This window comes from Rattus norvegicus, chromosome 7, assembly GCF_021556685.1.
Source record: "Rattus norvegicus strain SHRSP/BbbUtx chromosome 7, alternate assembly SHRSP_T2T, whole genome shotgun sequence".
NCBI lineage: Eukaryota > Metazoa > Chordata > Mammalia > Rodentia > Muridae > Rattus > Rattus norvegicus.
Window position 1 is genome coordinate 119,647,626 of NC_141540.1, and position 12,585 is coordinate 119,660,210.

Genomic DNA, 12,585 nt, shown 5'->3' on the forward strand with positions numbered 1-12,585 from the left:
AAAGGGAGAGAGAAAACATTCGTCTGTCTCCTGATGTGACCAGCACCTCACAACGCAGCTGCCGTGTCATCCATGCCATGGTCGACTACCCTCAAGCCAAAATGAACCCTTTCTGTCCTGAGTTGCTTTTGTGTCACAGTAGCAGTGCACTTTGGAGTACCCGGCTGGAAGGTGAGTCTCTGGAATGTTCTCTGAGGGAAATCAGCACTGTGCTTCGGCTGCACAGAGGTACACCTGCTGGGCAACACGCCTTCTGGTCCTGAAGCCCCTACGCCCCCACCACCATGCGGTAAACCATGGTCAGCTCCACTCTGCAGACAGTGAAATCAGAGATGTGGGGACTTGCCCAGATAGATATTAGCTGACTCTCAGTGAGACTCCAGGACTCTGGCTGTGAATGACTGGTGGGACAAATCGTCTATCTTCCAAGGCAGAGGATGGCTGTAGGGCAAAAAGTACCAGGCTGAGTTGCCAAGAGAATCCAATATCTTTATTCACACTGGCCAAGCAGGCAAGGACAGTTGGGCTGAGGATGGTTTTATGGAACCAGCCATCACAGCACATGGCTTCTGTCACCTTGCCACGGCTCCCTTGGCTGTAAGCACCAGAGATACCCTCCTAGGGCCAGCCCTGCCCTAGATCTGCAGAAGCACCAATGGACGGAGGCCACCTTCCCCTGAGAAGCTCGGGCAGGCTACAGTGGAAGAGGGGAAGGTTGGAGGGTCACCAGGCCACACACCCTGAGAAAGGCATGGGGGTCTTGGTGCCCCTTGCTTTTCTACAACCTCCCCCAGGGCCTGTCTTGGCAGCATGGCTCAGAGAAGACCCCCGGGTAACCTGAATGTCACTGGCTTCAGACCCCAGACCTGCTTTGGGCTGAAACCTGCCACCTCTATCCTGCCTGACTTGCCCACGATGTCTACAAGGGCAATACAGGCAGGAGAAGCTCTGAAATGGGAGCCGCCTCCAGGGGGACGGGTGGGCGCTTAAGCACCTTCATAAACCCAGTGTGAGCCTGGGCCTTTGAGAAGCCAGGAGGGCCAGAGAGCACTGGTACATGGTCTGACCGTGGCTAATGTCCTGGAGAATGGGGAAAGAGGAAGGGCAGGAGCCTTCAAAGGTCAGATAAGAGAACAGCTCCAGTTCCCAGATGCCCCTTCGTCTAGGTGCATCCAAACCCCTGGGTCTCCTCCCAGCCAAGACTATTCTTATATTTGCATTAATGCTGGGTACTGGACAAGAATGCAGGGAGTGGAAAAGGGACATCATCCCCATCTCCAGGATCTATGGCACCATGGAAGCAGTGGAGAAGGGCCCACAGTGCCTAAAAACCCAGTTTAGAGGAGCACCCAGTATATGCTCAAGTCTTAGTACCCACTTCTGGGCCTTCCTAAGGCCTGAGACCAAGTGAGCGTTCGGCATTTGATGAATTCACAAATGAACAGCGTCTGGAAAATGGCGGGGAGGTGAAAGGTCAGAGGTGGGTGAAGCCCAGGGGGAGGAGGATATGGGGAAGAATAGAGTTTGGGGGGAATTCCAGAGTGTTCGTGAAGTCCCTAGAAATGCTGGGAACATTCTAGGGAGCACAATTCCTCAAGTGTGATCCATCAACCAGTAGCAACAGTATTCCAGAAGAAATCGCTAGAAATGCAGAATCCTGGGTCTAGAATGAGAAGCCAGAATCCATCATATAACAAAGTCCACGGGGACAAATAGCATGGTGGAGTGTCAGGAGAGCCACTCTAGAGGCTGGCAAAGTCTGGAATAAGTGAGCCCAAAAGTATGGGGAAATGAAGCCAACAGGGGAGGGGATGGGGACAGATTACAGTGGAGACAAGGAATGGAGGGCAGCAGACCGAGCCCTAGGACCTACAGGACCTGCCCTAGCCACCAGCCACCCAGCTGTGAAGGCGGCCGGGGAAGCTCAGTTGTCCTCTGCCTTGATCAGGTGGCCGCTGAAGGTGATGTACGTGTCCATGTCATCGCTGTAGATGCCATTCTCCCGCTCCCGCTTGAAGAGCCGCACCCACACGTAGTCACCTGGCACCAGGGGCAGCATCACGCTCTGACTCTGCATGATGCTGCGTTCGCTGGGCTGTGCATACAGAATCACGACCGCCTGCTCGTTGTGGACTATGTGCACGTAGGTCTCCTTGTAATTCCAGCTGTGCACATTGAGGCTGAAGAAGTAGAGGCCTCGCAGGGGAGCCACGAAGCGGCCAGTGGCCATGTCGAAGTGGCCGTCCGTGTTCACGAAGACCCTGTCGAACAGCAGTGAGAGGAAGTTCTCGCTGCTGTGCAAGCCCGTCTTGCGGCCCACAGAGAAGGCCGAGTAATGCGTCTGGCACGAGCTGCCAGGGCTACCTGCCTGCCCCTTGTCACCTTTGATACCCTGAGAGCCACGGTCCCCTCGGGTACCATTCTTGCCTGGCTTCCCTGGCGTTCCTGAAGGACCTCTGTCCCCTTTGTCACCTGTGAGGACATGAAGGGGAGAAGTCAGGACAGGTACCCATCCCTGTGCTAAGCACTCTGTTTTGGAAGCTTCCACCTTTGCCTGGGTCCAGAAAAGGAGCTAGTGTTTATTAAGCACCTAACTGCATGCTGGGTATTACCACCCCAAACATCCCTCTGCAGAAGTGAAACTGAGGCCATTTCCAAAACCTAAAGTGTGTCCTATCCAGCTCAGTCTGGGAGGCTGCACCACCTAGGCCAGCTAGGAGGTAGGGTAAGGTCAGACATATTTTGCACTTCTAGTTAGAGAAGAAAACTGCCTTTGGGTCTTGGGTTTTTAGGGTGGACCTTAAAAGGGACCTTCAAGGTTATACATGCGTGAGTCCTTACCTGTCAAGGAGAGGACAGGACATCCACTCAGCCTGGCCCAGCCCATCTCCACCCTCCCCTGAGCTGGTGATCTCCAGCCTAGTCACTTTCCCTGCCCTGGCTGCAGGCTGAATTTGAGTACAAATACGCTGCCGTCCCCAACAAACACGCCTGGTGTGTACTGAAGAGACCTGACTCCACGCATTTCCCTGGTGAGGTATACTTCCTCAGGTCTCCTTGACCACCATGGTGAGGTCAGCAGATGGTAGAGAGAAGCACAGGTCTTTGAAGACAGACCAAAGGAAAGTGGGGTGGGCGTGGCCATGGCTGTGTGCTGGCTCCACAGGTGCCATGTCCTGGGGGAAGCGCCTCACTGGGTACAGGACACTTGAGCACCCGCTCTGCTCAGCCTAAGTCCGTGGTAGTAGTGAGTGAGAAGAAGACTGCTTTCCTTCTACACACAATCTGGCAGGAGGTTTAGAAAGAGGCCATCTTGACCCACAAGGCAAGGTGCTTAGACCCTGGGCTCTTTGTGCTACAGGGAGCCATACACTTTTGACATCCCGGTCCAGGGTACCACAGGACATGGATAGCCACAGGAAGGGTATCCACACCCAGGTCCTTCTATCTCCAGAAGCTAAGCTTCTGAAGTTGTATGGAAAGAGGCCATGGCACATCTTCTCCGGGGGGATCAGCATGTGCAGGAGTCTCGGGTGCCTGCTGGCTATCAGAGGGGAGTGCCCTGCTCTGTCTCTGACGTCGAGGTGACCCCAGGAGAGCCCCTCCTCTGCTGTCCTCACATTGGGTGGGGACATGGTGAGCAAAGATGGGGCAAGGATGTCAATGGTGTGACGGTGGCAGTCACGGTTCCGGTCGCTATCTATCAAGGGGTCACCCAGTCATCCTGACCTCCAGCCATCGAACTCCCCCAAGACACTGCACTTCAACCCCTGTCCCTGTGTGTACCATATGAAACCTATGGGGCCAGGTCCTCTCTGTTCAACTCCTCGGATCCCACGGAAAGAAACTATATCCTGGTGGTGGCTGGTGACCCCGTGGACCCCGTCTTTTTCACCATGATATCTCTTTTCACACCCCTGCTGGGAAGCCCCTTACCCCGTGAATGCAAGCTTACACATCGCCTTCCCAGGAGCCCTGTGGCCTGCCATGCTCACGCTGTTGACTATGCCCCACACGTCACCCCAACACCCTCTGCCCACATTTTGGGTCCCAAGGCCTTTCCCTCACCTACTCCATTAACCTGGGGAATCTGCTCGCTGAGTGTCACCTATTCCTTGGCTCCCTCCACATCCTACGTGCTGTGCATATGCAGACCAAAGGCAGACAGGGCCTAGGCAAGGCCTGCCCTGCTTTCTGCTGTCACTCCGTCCCTACCTACCCCACGCCCTCCCAGTGTGGGAACTCACCTTTCAGGATGGTGATGTTGATGTACGGCCTGACCTCGGGCAGGACATAGGGGGGAACAGCATTGACCGTGTCAGCAGGGGACAGTGGGTCCTCAGGGTCACAACATCGTTGACAGTTTTTGGGGAGATGGGAGGCCACAGACTCCCCAAAGGTAGGCTCTTCTGTGGGGACCCCAAACACAAGAGGAAGAAGGAATACTGCCCAGATGGACCCCAGGCTGGCTGTCCCCATGATGACCTGGAAGGAGAAAGAAATACATTTCTCTCAGCATATCTGGTGTGTCAAGGCCCAGGGATAACACTGTAGCCATGGCAGACCCAGTGTTACTAGGGGAGCAGAGTAAGACCTCTGTGTGTGTAAGGCAAGTCTGGGGCCTCCGGGGAAGCAAGCCTTGGGGGGTGGGGAGACGATACTAGACTGGCCATCGAGCCTCCTGGCGTCTATCAACTGTGGTCACTGCCACGTGGGTTGGGAAGGAGGAAGGCCTCGTGGTGACACTCCAATGGCACAAACCCTCCTCCACTAAGACACCAAGGAAGATATCCAACTAACTAAGGAGATGGAGAATGTCTCTAAAGGCTGTTTGCTGACCTTGGCAAGATCTCTTGCAAGCACATAGGAGGTAACAGGACCTAGGGTCCCTGAGACCGAGGCATTGTTAACCCTGCAGGCCCGTGCTTCTGTGCAGAAGCAGGAGGTGTCCCTCTTGAAGAACAAGTCAGAGATGTGCCCTTTGGAACAACATAAGGCTGGTTAGCAGGGCTCATCCTCTGGTAACAAACCACTTGCCCAGAAGCCATGTGATTTGAAGGTGGTTGTGTCAATCATGACAGGCCTACCAATCAGCCACTGAGGTGGTAAATTGAAATTAAGGGGGTGAACAGAAAGCACCTGGAAGTTGAAAGGAATCAGAGATGGTAAGGTTCCATCTTGAGACTTGAACATGATGAGGTCTAGAGTTTCCAGAGTGGGGCAGGAAGTAGGCCGGACACCAGAGGAACCTGGACCAATAGGCAGGAAGCCTGCAGTGGGCCTTTGAGGTGGTGACAGGCTCGGGGGCTGGCTCCACCCAATTATCACAGATCAGAAAGTGCTATTGAAACCAGACTGGTTTTTTACACCTCTGGCGTCTCTTTGTTTATTTCCTTTTTGTTCCTCTTTAACATTTAGTACAAATTCAAAAATATTTTTCTGTGGTTAATACAGGCTGAGAAGGTAAAATGATTACTTCATGAAAGGCTATGTGTTAAAGGGACAGAAGCTCTGGATCTCTGGGGGCCAGGGTGACAACAGGAGGTGTCTTCATAGACACCTCCTTTCTGGAATGATTCTGTCCACACTGCTGGGGCCTGCTGTTTCTATTCCACAGGCAGGGAAACCTCTCAGAGACCAACTCCATGCCTATTCTTAACTACAGGTCGCAGCAACACCCCCCACAGTGCACGCGCACACGCGCGCACACACAGACACGCACACACAGACACACACATGCACACACACAGACACACACACAAACATACACACAAACATACACACACACATACACAGACACGCACACACAGACACACAGACACACACATATACACACGCACATTCACACATGCACACACACAGACACACACAGAGACACACACAGGCACACACACGCACACACATAGACACACAGACACAAACATACACACATACACACACGCACGCACACACACAAACATACACACATATACACACACATACACAGACACACACACTCACACACACACAGACACACACAGACACACACAGACACACACGCACGTTCACACATGCACACACACAGACACACACAGATACACACAGGCACACACACAAACATACACACATACACACACACAAACACACACACACACACACACACACATACACATATATATATATACACACACACACACTTTATTCTGGCCATATGCCCACCCTAGGGGGGGAATCCAAATAACTAACAAACATGTGACCTAGTGGTCACGTGACCTAGAGATTGCAGCTTAGCCCCTCTTTCATTCACACAAGATGCCAACATGTCTGCCTTGCTAGGCAATACAGGCAACTTACACTCTGGGAAACTGCCTAGCTTGTCAAAGACTTCAAAGTGCCCATTCCCTCCTCTTCCTGTATAGGGCTTGAAAGGCAAAGAACTTCCGGAGAGTCGGTGTGGTTTGGAGACATTTTTGTTTCCTATTGGTCTGGTCCCTTGGGAGTCAGGAGTCAGATGCTCAGAGACACAGAGCTGCAGCTTGGGAGCAGGAAGCAGGAAGCAGGGCCCTCTCCATGGAAATAGTACTAATCGCAGATGGTATCCCTGATGGGGTTCTGGGAGGGGGGGCAGGCAGGACTAAGCATAGGGGATCACACCAACCATAGAGGGGTCTTTCTGTTTCCCACCACCTCACCTAAAAAGCCAGAGCATCTTGGCAGGTAGCTGGGGTACCATTGTTGTTATCCAGATGGGTGGGCCGGGCTTAGTGGCTTGGAGGTGTGTGGGGGGGGGCGGAGGAAGTCCCTGCAGGGGCAGGTAAACACAAGAAGTGCAGGGTAGCAGAGAAGAGGAGATCTTCCAATGAGCTAGCTGGCTAGGCCAGAGGGAAAGAGCTATGTGCTTACCAGAAAGAGGGGAACAGAGGCATCTCAGACTATGACCCCCAGCTCCCATCCCAGACAGAAGAAGGGAGGCCACCAGCCACTCACCCTCATCCTGCAGCCTCAAGCTCAACTCACAGACCCCGAACGGCCTCTGGCTCCTTGGCCCATGTCTGTGATGATAACTTGTTGCAGGCCCAACCCCTAGGCCTACGACTGAGCTAGGAGGGCGGAGGGATGGAGGAAGGGAGGAGGGAGCATGCTGAGCTGGCTTCCCAGTCCCCTCCTCCTGCTCCCGCCGCTCCAGCCTGGGGATCTGCCTCGGAGATACTGGGAGACTCAGATCTTTAACACCTTGGGCATCTGTGGTCCAAGCCCAGCTACGGGAATCTGTTTGAGTCAAATGCCCCAAGAATTAGCCAGGATGAGTATCAAGAGCTGAGAAATACTTGGCCTGGAAATTGGAGGCGGCAGAGACGGGGCAGGGCTCTGCATTACTCTGGGAAAGGGAGGCAGAGCTAGGGACTCTGCAGCCTGGATCTAGTCTGAGCCCAAGAGTCATCTGCTAAGAGCTACAGAGACAGAGGGAGTGGCATGGGGGCACTGGCACACATCCTCCATAGGCTATCCTGGTCCTAACACCCAGCAACATAGCTAAGTATTGTCTCTCCTACCCAAGGTGGTCTAGGATTCTGCCCCTCGCACGCAAGTGCTGGACAAAGGATAGCTTATTCTATCTTCTGCACCTGGAATCCTGCCTTCATTGAATCAACCTTTGGTCTCCTAAAGCTATCTCCCTCACAGAAGTAACCCCCAAGAAGTTCATGGTGGGGCGGGGGCTGGGGCGAGGGGAGGCAGCCTGTGTGCCCTGGGTCTAGTGAGAACTCTGCCTCCGATTCCTCCCGGGCAGACTGGGGAACATTTAGCAAAGTCACTGCCTGGCTCCTGGCCCTGGTATCCTGGGGTCAGAAACCCTGAGCAGTTCATGTCAAATGTCCCTCACCCTTGACGATCTGTTATTTCAGTTTTGCTGAACACCTCTTCCCTGAGCTAAGCTTCACCTCACTGGAGACCTTGGTCCTCAAAGGTATTTGGATTTATTCCCACCCCAACCCCGGCCTCTCTCCAGGCCACGGAGTATGAGCAAGTAAGAAGCTAGAGGGTCTTGGCCACAGTATTGCTCTCCAGCCCACTGCTAATGGGATAGATTTAGGTCTTGGACTTCCTGGCCCCACTAACAGTTAAAAAATAAAAAAAGTGGGGTTGGGGATTTAGCTCAGCGGTAGAGCACTTGCCTAGCAAGCGCACGGCCCTGGGTTCGGTCCCCAGCTCCGAAAAAAAAGAAAAATAAAAAAATAAAAATGTACACCAGCCCTGATCCTTAGGGTCTTTGACAGGGCTGTCTCTGGGCTCAGGCATTCTGGGTATTTAGGCAGACAATCCAACAGCAATCTCAGGCCTGGAAGGGGCCTCAGAAATGACCTAATCCCATCCCTTAATTAGGGACATTGTGGCCCAGGGAGACCAAGCCTTTGGTACAAGGTCACATAAGTGAAATCCAAGTTGGAAGGACACCAGATTCTTCTAGTCTGGTGCTGCATCCCAAAAGGACATGGGTTCCTCAGGTCCAGTTAGGAATACTGGGGGGCCCAGAAGAAAGCAGATAGAGGGATGATAGCCCTATAGGGGCCACCGCAGGGGTCACCACCAGACTCACACAGGCATGGCTTTGTGTAGCCCGCCCTGAGTAGCATTCCTGGGGCACAGAGCCAGGACTAAAGGGAGGCTACCGTTTCAAGCTGCAGCCACCAGGGCAAAGGGCTGAATCAGCAGCCCCAAGGGTGGGGACGGCACCAGGCGGTCTCAAATCTCTGGTGTTAGAAAACTGGGAAAATGGGTGAAAGAAAAGATGGATGGATCAGGAAGAAGCAGGCGAAGGGCACAGTTGTGCAGAAGGCTGGCTGTGTGCCTTGCACTGGTACCCCACTACACTCCGTACCACCCTATACAGGGACAACCTGTTCATTTCACCTTAACAAACCGGGAGGCTCCCAGCCACTGACCTCAGGCATGAAGATGTTCCAGGCACATCAGGTAGATTTGAGACATGGAGTCCAGTCCTGGAGTAACAGATTACAGCTCTCTGTTCCATGATACTGGGTAAGTTTCCTTACTTCCCTGAGTCTTTGGGGTGCAGTGAGGGAGGGGGTTGAGACAAGGTTTCTCTGTGTAGTCCTGGCTATCTTGGAACTCACTTTTTAGACCAGGCTGGCCTCGAACTCACAGACATCTGCCCTCCTCTGCTTCCCCAGCACTGGGGTTTAAGGTGTGCACTGCCACTGCCTGACATTTCTTTGGGTCTTAATGACCCTGGGCCAGACAATTTTGAAGAGTCCAGGAATGTATTAATGTCTGGAAATAGCCAACCAAAGGGTACCTTGCTACTTTGGTTAAGCTCTGTATGCTGAGGTGTGCACCCACTTTTCTCCACACACCCACCAGTACCCTAAGGTCCATGACACCTTCTACACTCTTTCAAAGCCTCTGTCAGCAAACGTATACTGGAACATAATCGCCAGAACCAGGTCTAAGGCCAGACTCCCATGATGTGTTTGTTTCTCTTCTCACTCCCGCCCTTTCTCCCAGGAGTCAGGACAAGGACTTGCTGACGCCAGAAGTGAGCCGAGTATAAATCGTGAATGGTAATTTACAGTTGGAGTTCAAGGTCACCACCAAGTTAAGGTCTGCACAGACGGGTAGGAGGGCGCCATCTTCTGGAGGGAGCCAGCGCGAGGCCCTGCACCCAGTACCAGAACCCCGGCAGGCAGTCCAAGCCTGGCTGGGGAGCAGAGTTTATTCCTCCAAACCTCAGCACCCCCAGAAAGTGGGCAGAGATCCAGGGCCCACGCCGTGGAACCCTAGAAAGGAGTCGAGCATATCCAAACAGGGCCAGAGTCTAGTCCAGCCGAGTAAGGCCGAGTACAGCCGAACAGAGACTTTTTTTTCCGAGCCTAAACGAACAGAGTCGGGTCCAACCGGGTGGTTCCGATTATGGCCGAATCAAGCCGAATCTGAGCGAAGAGGAAGAGCTGGTGCTCTGAGGTCCAGCGGCGCCCCCTGGCGGATTTAGAAAGCACTGGGCTGACCTGAGTGGGAGTCATTGGATCACCTTGCAGTCCAATCAATGATAGTCCTACAAGATGGGGTTGTGAGGTGTACTTCAGGAATGAGGAAACCGAGGCTCCACCAGGGCCCGAGACTGGCTCACAGGCACTCTGAGCTAGGAAGTGAACCATCTGGGGTTCCCCTGATTGCGTGTGGCCAAGAACACCCGTGCCACTGCCCACATGTAAGTCAGGTCGTGTTTGTCCATTTATTACAGCCAGTGCCTACAGAGACCTCCCTGGTAGAGAGTGGACAGAGCTCAGACACAGATGGAGAAACCAAACAGGCTCTGGAGGTGTTGACCGAGGGCGGTGGGGCGGCAGTTCCCATGAGCAAATATTGACACATTTCCTGACCGTTAAAGCAGAAAGTCCGACTGAAAAAGGACGTTCTGTCCCTTCTCTGCAAAGCTTTGAAACCTCCTGCCCTGACCCCACGCCTCAGTCTCCTCACCTGAAACAAGATATTAATAAAGTATGTGGCTAGGATCCCAGGTCTCTGGGTCCCTATGGGGCACGAGTCATGGCTGGGCATTCCTTGGAACTAGTGAGAAAGAGAAGTGTCTGCACACAGGTGCAAACTCCAGATTCACCCTCACTCTACAGCACCCTGGAGTGCCTGTCCAGGGCTGCTCTGCTTGGGACACTGGGCCTCTAGGAAGCAACGGAAGCTGTGTATCTGACCATCTTGTCTGCTTTACACACTTCCAAGAGCATTGTGTGCCATCAAGGAGCTGGCACCGGTAGTCTCAGAGCACGCGACCTCCAGCATCACCCTATCCACCTAGCACTGGGGAAACTGAGGAAGGAGGATGGCCCTGAACCAGAGTTGGGAATGTTCTTGGTCTTCTCTCTGGTCCTGACATTGGGCAACACAGACATGACATGACATCACAGACCACCCAGGAGGTCTTGCACATCTGTCCTGTGGACACACTTCTGAAAATGCTTGTACAGTACCTGTACTTGGGCAGGAGGCACTGGCCCAAGATCTGCAAAAGTTAGCTCATCTAACAGCCTAAGCACTTCCTTGGCCCAAGGAGGAAGATGCTGAGGCAAGCAGAGGTTCATCTATGGGCTCAAAGTCAGGCAATTAGTAAACAGATGGGCTGGGACTACACCATAGGCAGTCTGAATCCATAGTGTGCACACACTAACACTCTGCTGTCCCTTCCCTGGCTCCTAGACAAGCCATTTGGCCTCTGGGCTCAGCCTTTGGCAGTTAACCACATGTTGCAGGTTGGTTGGACAGATCTTCTCAGGACCCGAGAATAACACCCCATGGCAAATGGGACCACCCCATGACAAATGGGACCACCCCATGGCAAATGGGCAGTGGTCTTCACAAGAGTACAGCAGGAACTTCAGAAACAAAGATTACTGTGTTGCCAGGAGCAGTGGTTCAGGCCTGTAGTCCAGGCACTCGGGAGGCTAAGGTAGAAGAGTCTTGACGTCTGGGCCAGCCTGCTCTACTGAGTGAGACTTTGCCATGCAAAAGAGAAAACGGGCTGAAGAGATGGCTTAGGTGGTAAAATGCCTGCTTACAAGTGTGAGGACCTGAGTTCGGATCCCTCGAAACCTACACGAAAAAGCAGTTCATGGTCATGTGTATCTCTAGCCCTGGCATTGGGTCCAGTGAGAGATCTTGTCTAAAAGATAAACTGACAGAGATTGGGGAAGACATCTGACAGGCCTACATACATGTATGCCAGCACACATGTACACACACTAACAAATACATACGTACACACGTACACACACCACACACACAAACATGCACCTACCACACACAGAGACATAGACACACACAGACACACAGACACACATCTGAACACACACAGACACACACTCAGACACACATACAGAGACAGAGACACACACCAACACACAGACACACAGAGACATAGACACACACTGACACACACACACACACATACCACACACACTGACACACAGACATAGACATAGACACACACAGAGACACAGACACCCACCACACACAGACACACACCCAAGCATGCACATGAGTTTATTGTGACAATTCAGGAGTGCAAAGCTCCAAGAGTAAGCTATCACCCTTGTAGCTTTTCTGGGCACTGGGTGTGTTCGCAGCCTCCATCTGTCTTTTGGAGGTTGCTGGCATTCTCAGCATCCCTGGGCTTGGAGAAGGCTCACCTTGGTCTTAGGGGGGTGCTGGGTTGTTAAGACAGGGTCTCACTATGTAGTACAAACTGGCCTTGAGCTACAGGTAGTCCTGGAATCACAGGAGTGTGCTGCCCCATGACTTTGACCTTTACCCCTATACTGATTTTGGTCGTGTCTGTCTAAATCTCTTTCCCTGGGGACACGCATTGTATTGAGTCCACCCTACTTGAACATGACTTCCTTCCCTTTTTACATCTGCAATGACCTTGTCTCCAAAAGAAAGAAAAACAGGTTAAGGTTGCAATACAGGAACTGGGAGGAACACAAGCCAGCCCCTAGCAGGAGCTACCTCTCCAGGACACCATGACTTCACAGCCTGTGCCTCAGCATGGGATTTCAGCTGCCTATGACCTTGCTG

At 52.9% G+C, this 12,585-nt stretch overlaps 1 protein-coding gene and 1 long non-coding RNA gene across 5 annotated transcripts; one reads left to right on the forward strand and one right to left on the reverse strand.

Moving 5' to 3' along the window:
• Window positions 1–468: 468 nt before the first annotated feature.
• On the reverse strand, window positions 469–7,034 carry C1qtnf6 (C1q and TNF related 6). The gene is made up of 3 exons (NM_001034932.1): window positions 6,967–7,034; window positions 4,248–4,485; window positions 469–2,472 (listed from the first exon to the last, which is right to left on the reverse strand). Exons 1-3 carry the CDS (start codon window positions 6,970–6,972, stop codon window positions 1,925–1,927), a joined length of 792 nt encoding a protein of 263 aa, NP_001030104.1. The 5' UTR covers window positions 6,973–7,034; the 3' UTR covers window positions 469–1,924.
• Window positions 6,497–10,511, forward strand: LOC120093686 (uncharacterized). 4 transcript variants are annotated; one of them, XR_015624897.1, is made up of 4 exons: window positions 6,497–6,574; window positions 7,884–7,945; window positions 8,870–9,018; window positions 9,505–10,511. It is a non-coding gene; the product is annotated as an uncharacterized LOC120093686 (long non-coding RNA). The 4 variants fall into 4 exon arrangements; XR_015624898.1 differs by lacking the exon at window positions 6,497–6,574 and adding an exon at window positions 7,538–7,664; XR_015624896.1 differs by lacking the exon at window positions 6,497–6,574 and having other exon boundaries at window positions 7,709–7,945.
• Window positions 10,512–12,585: the final 2,074 nt, after the last annotated feature.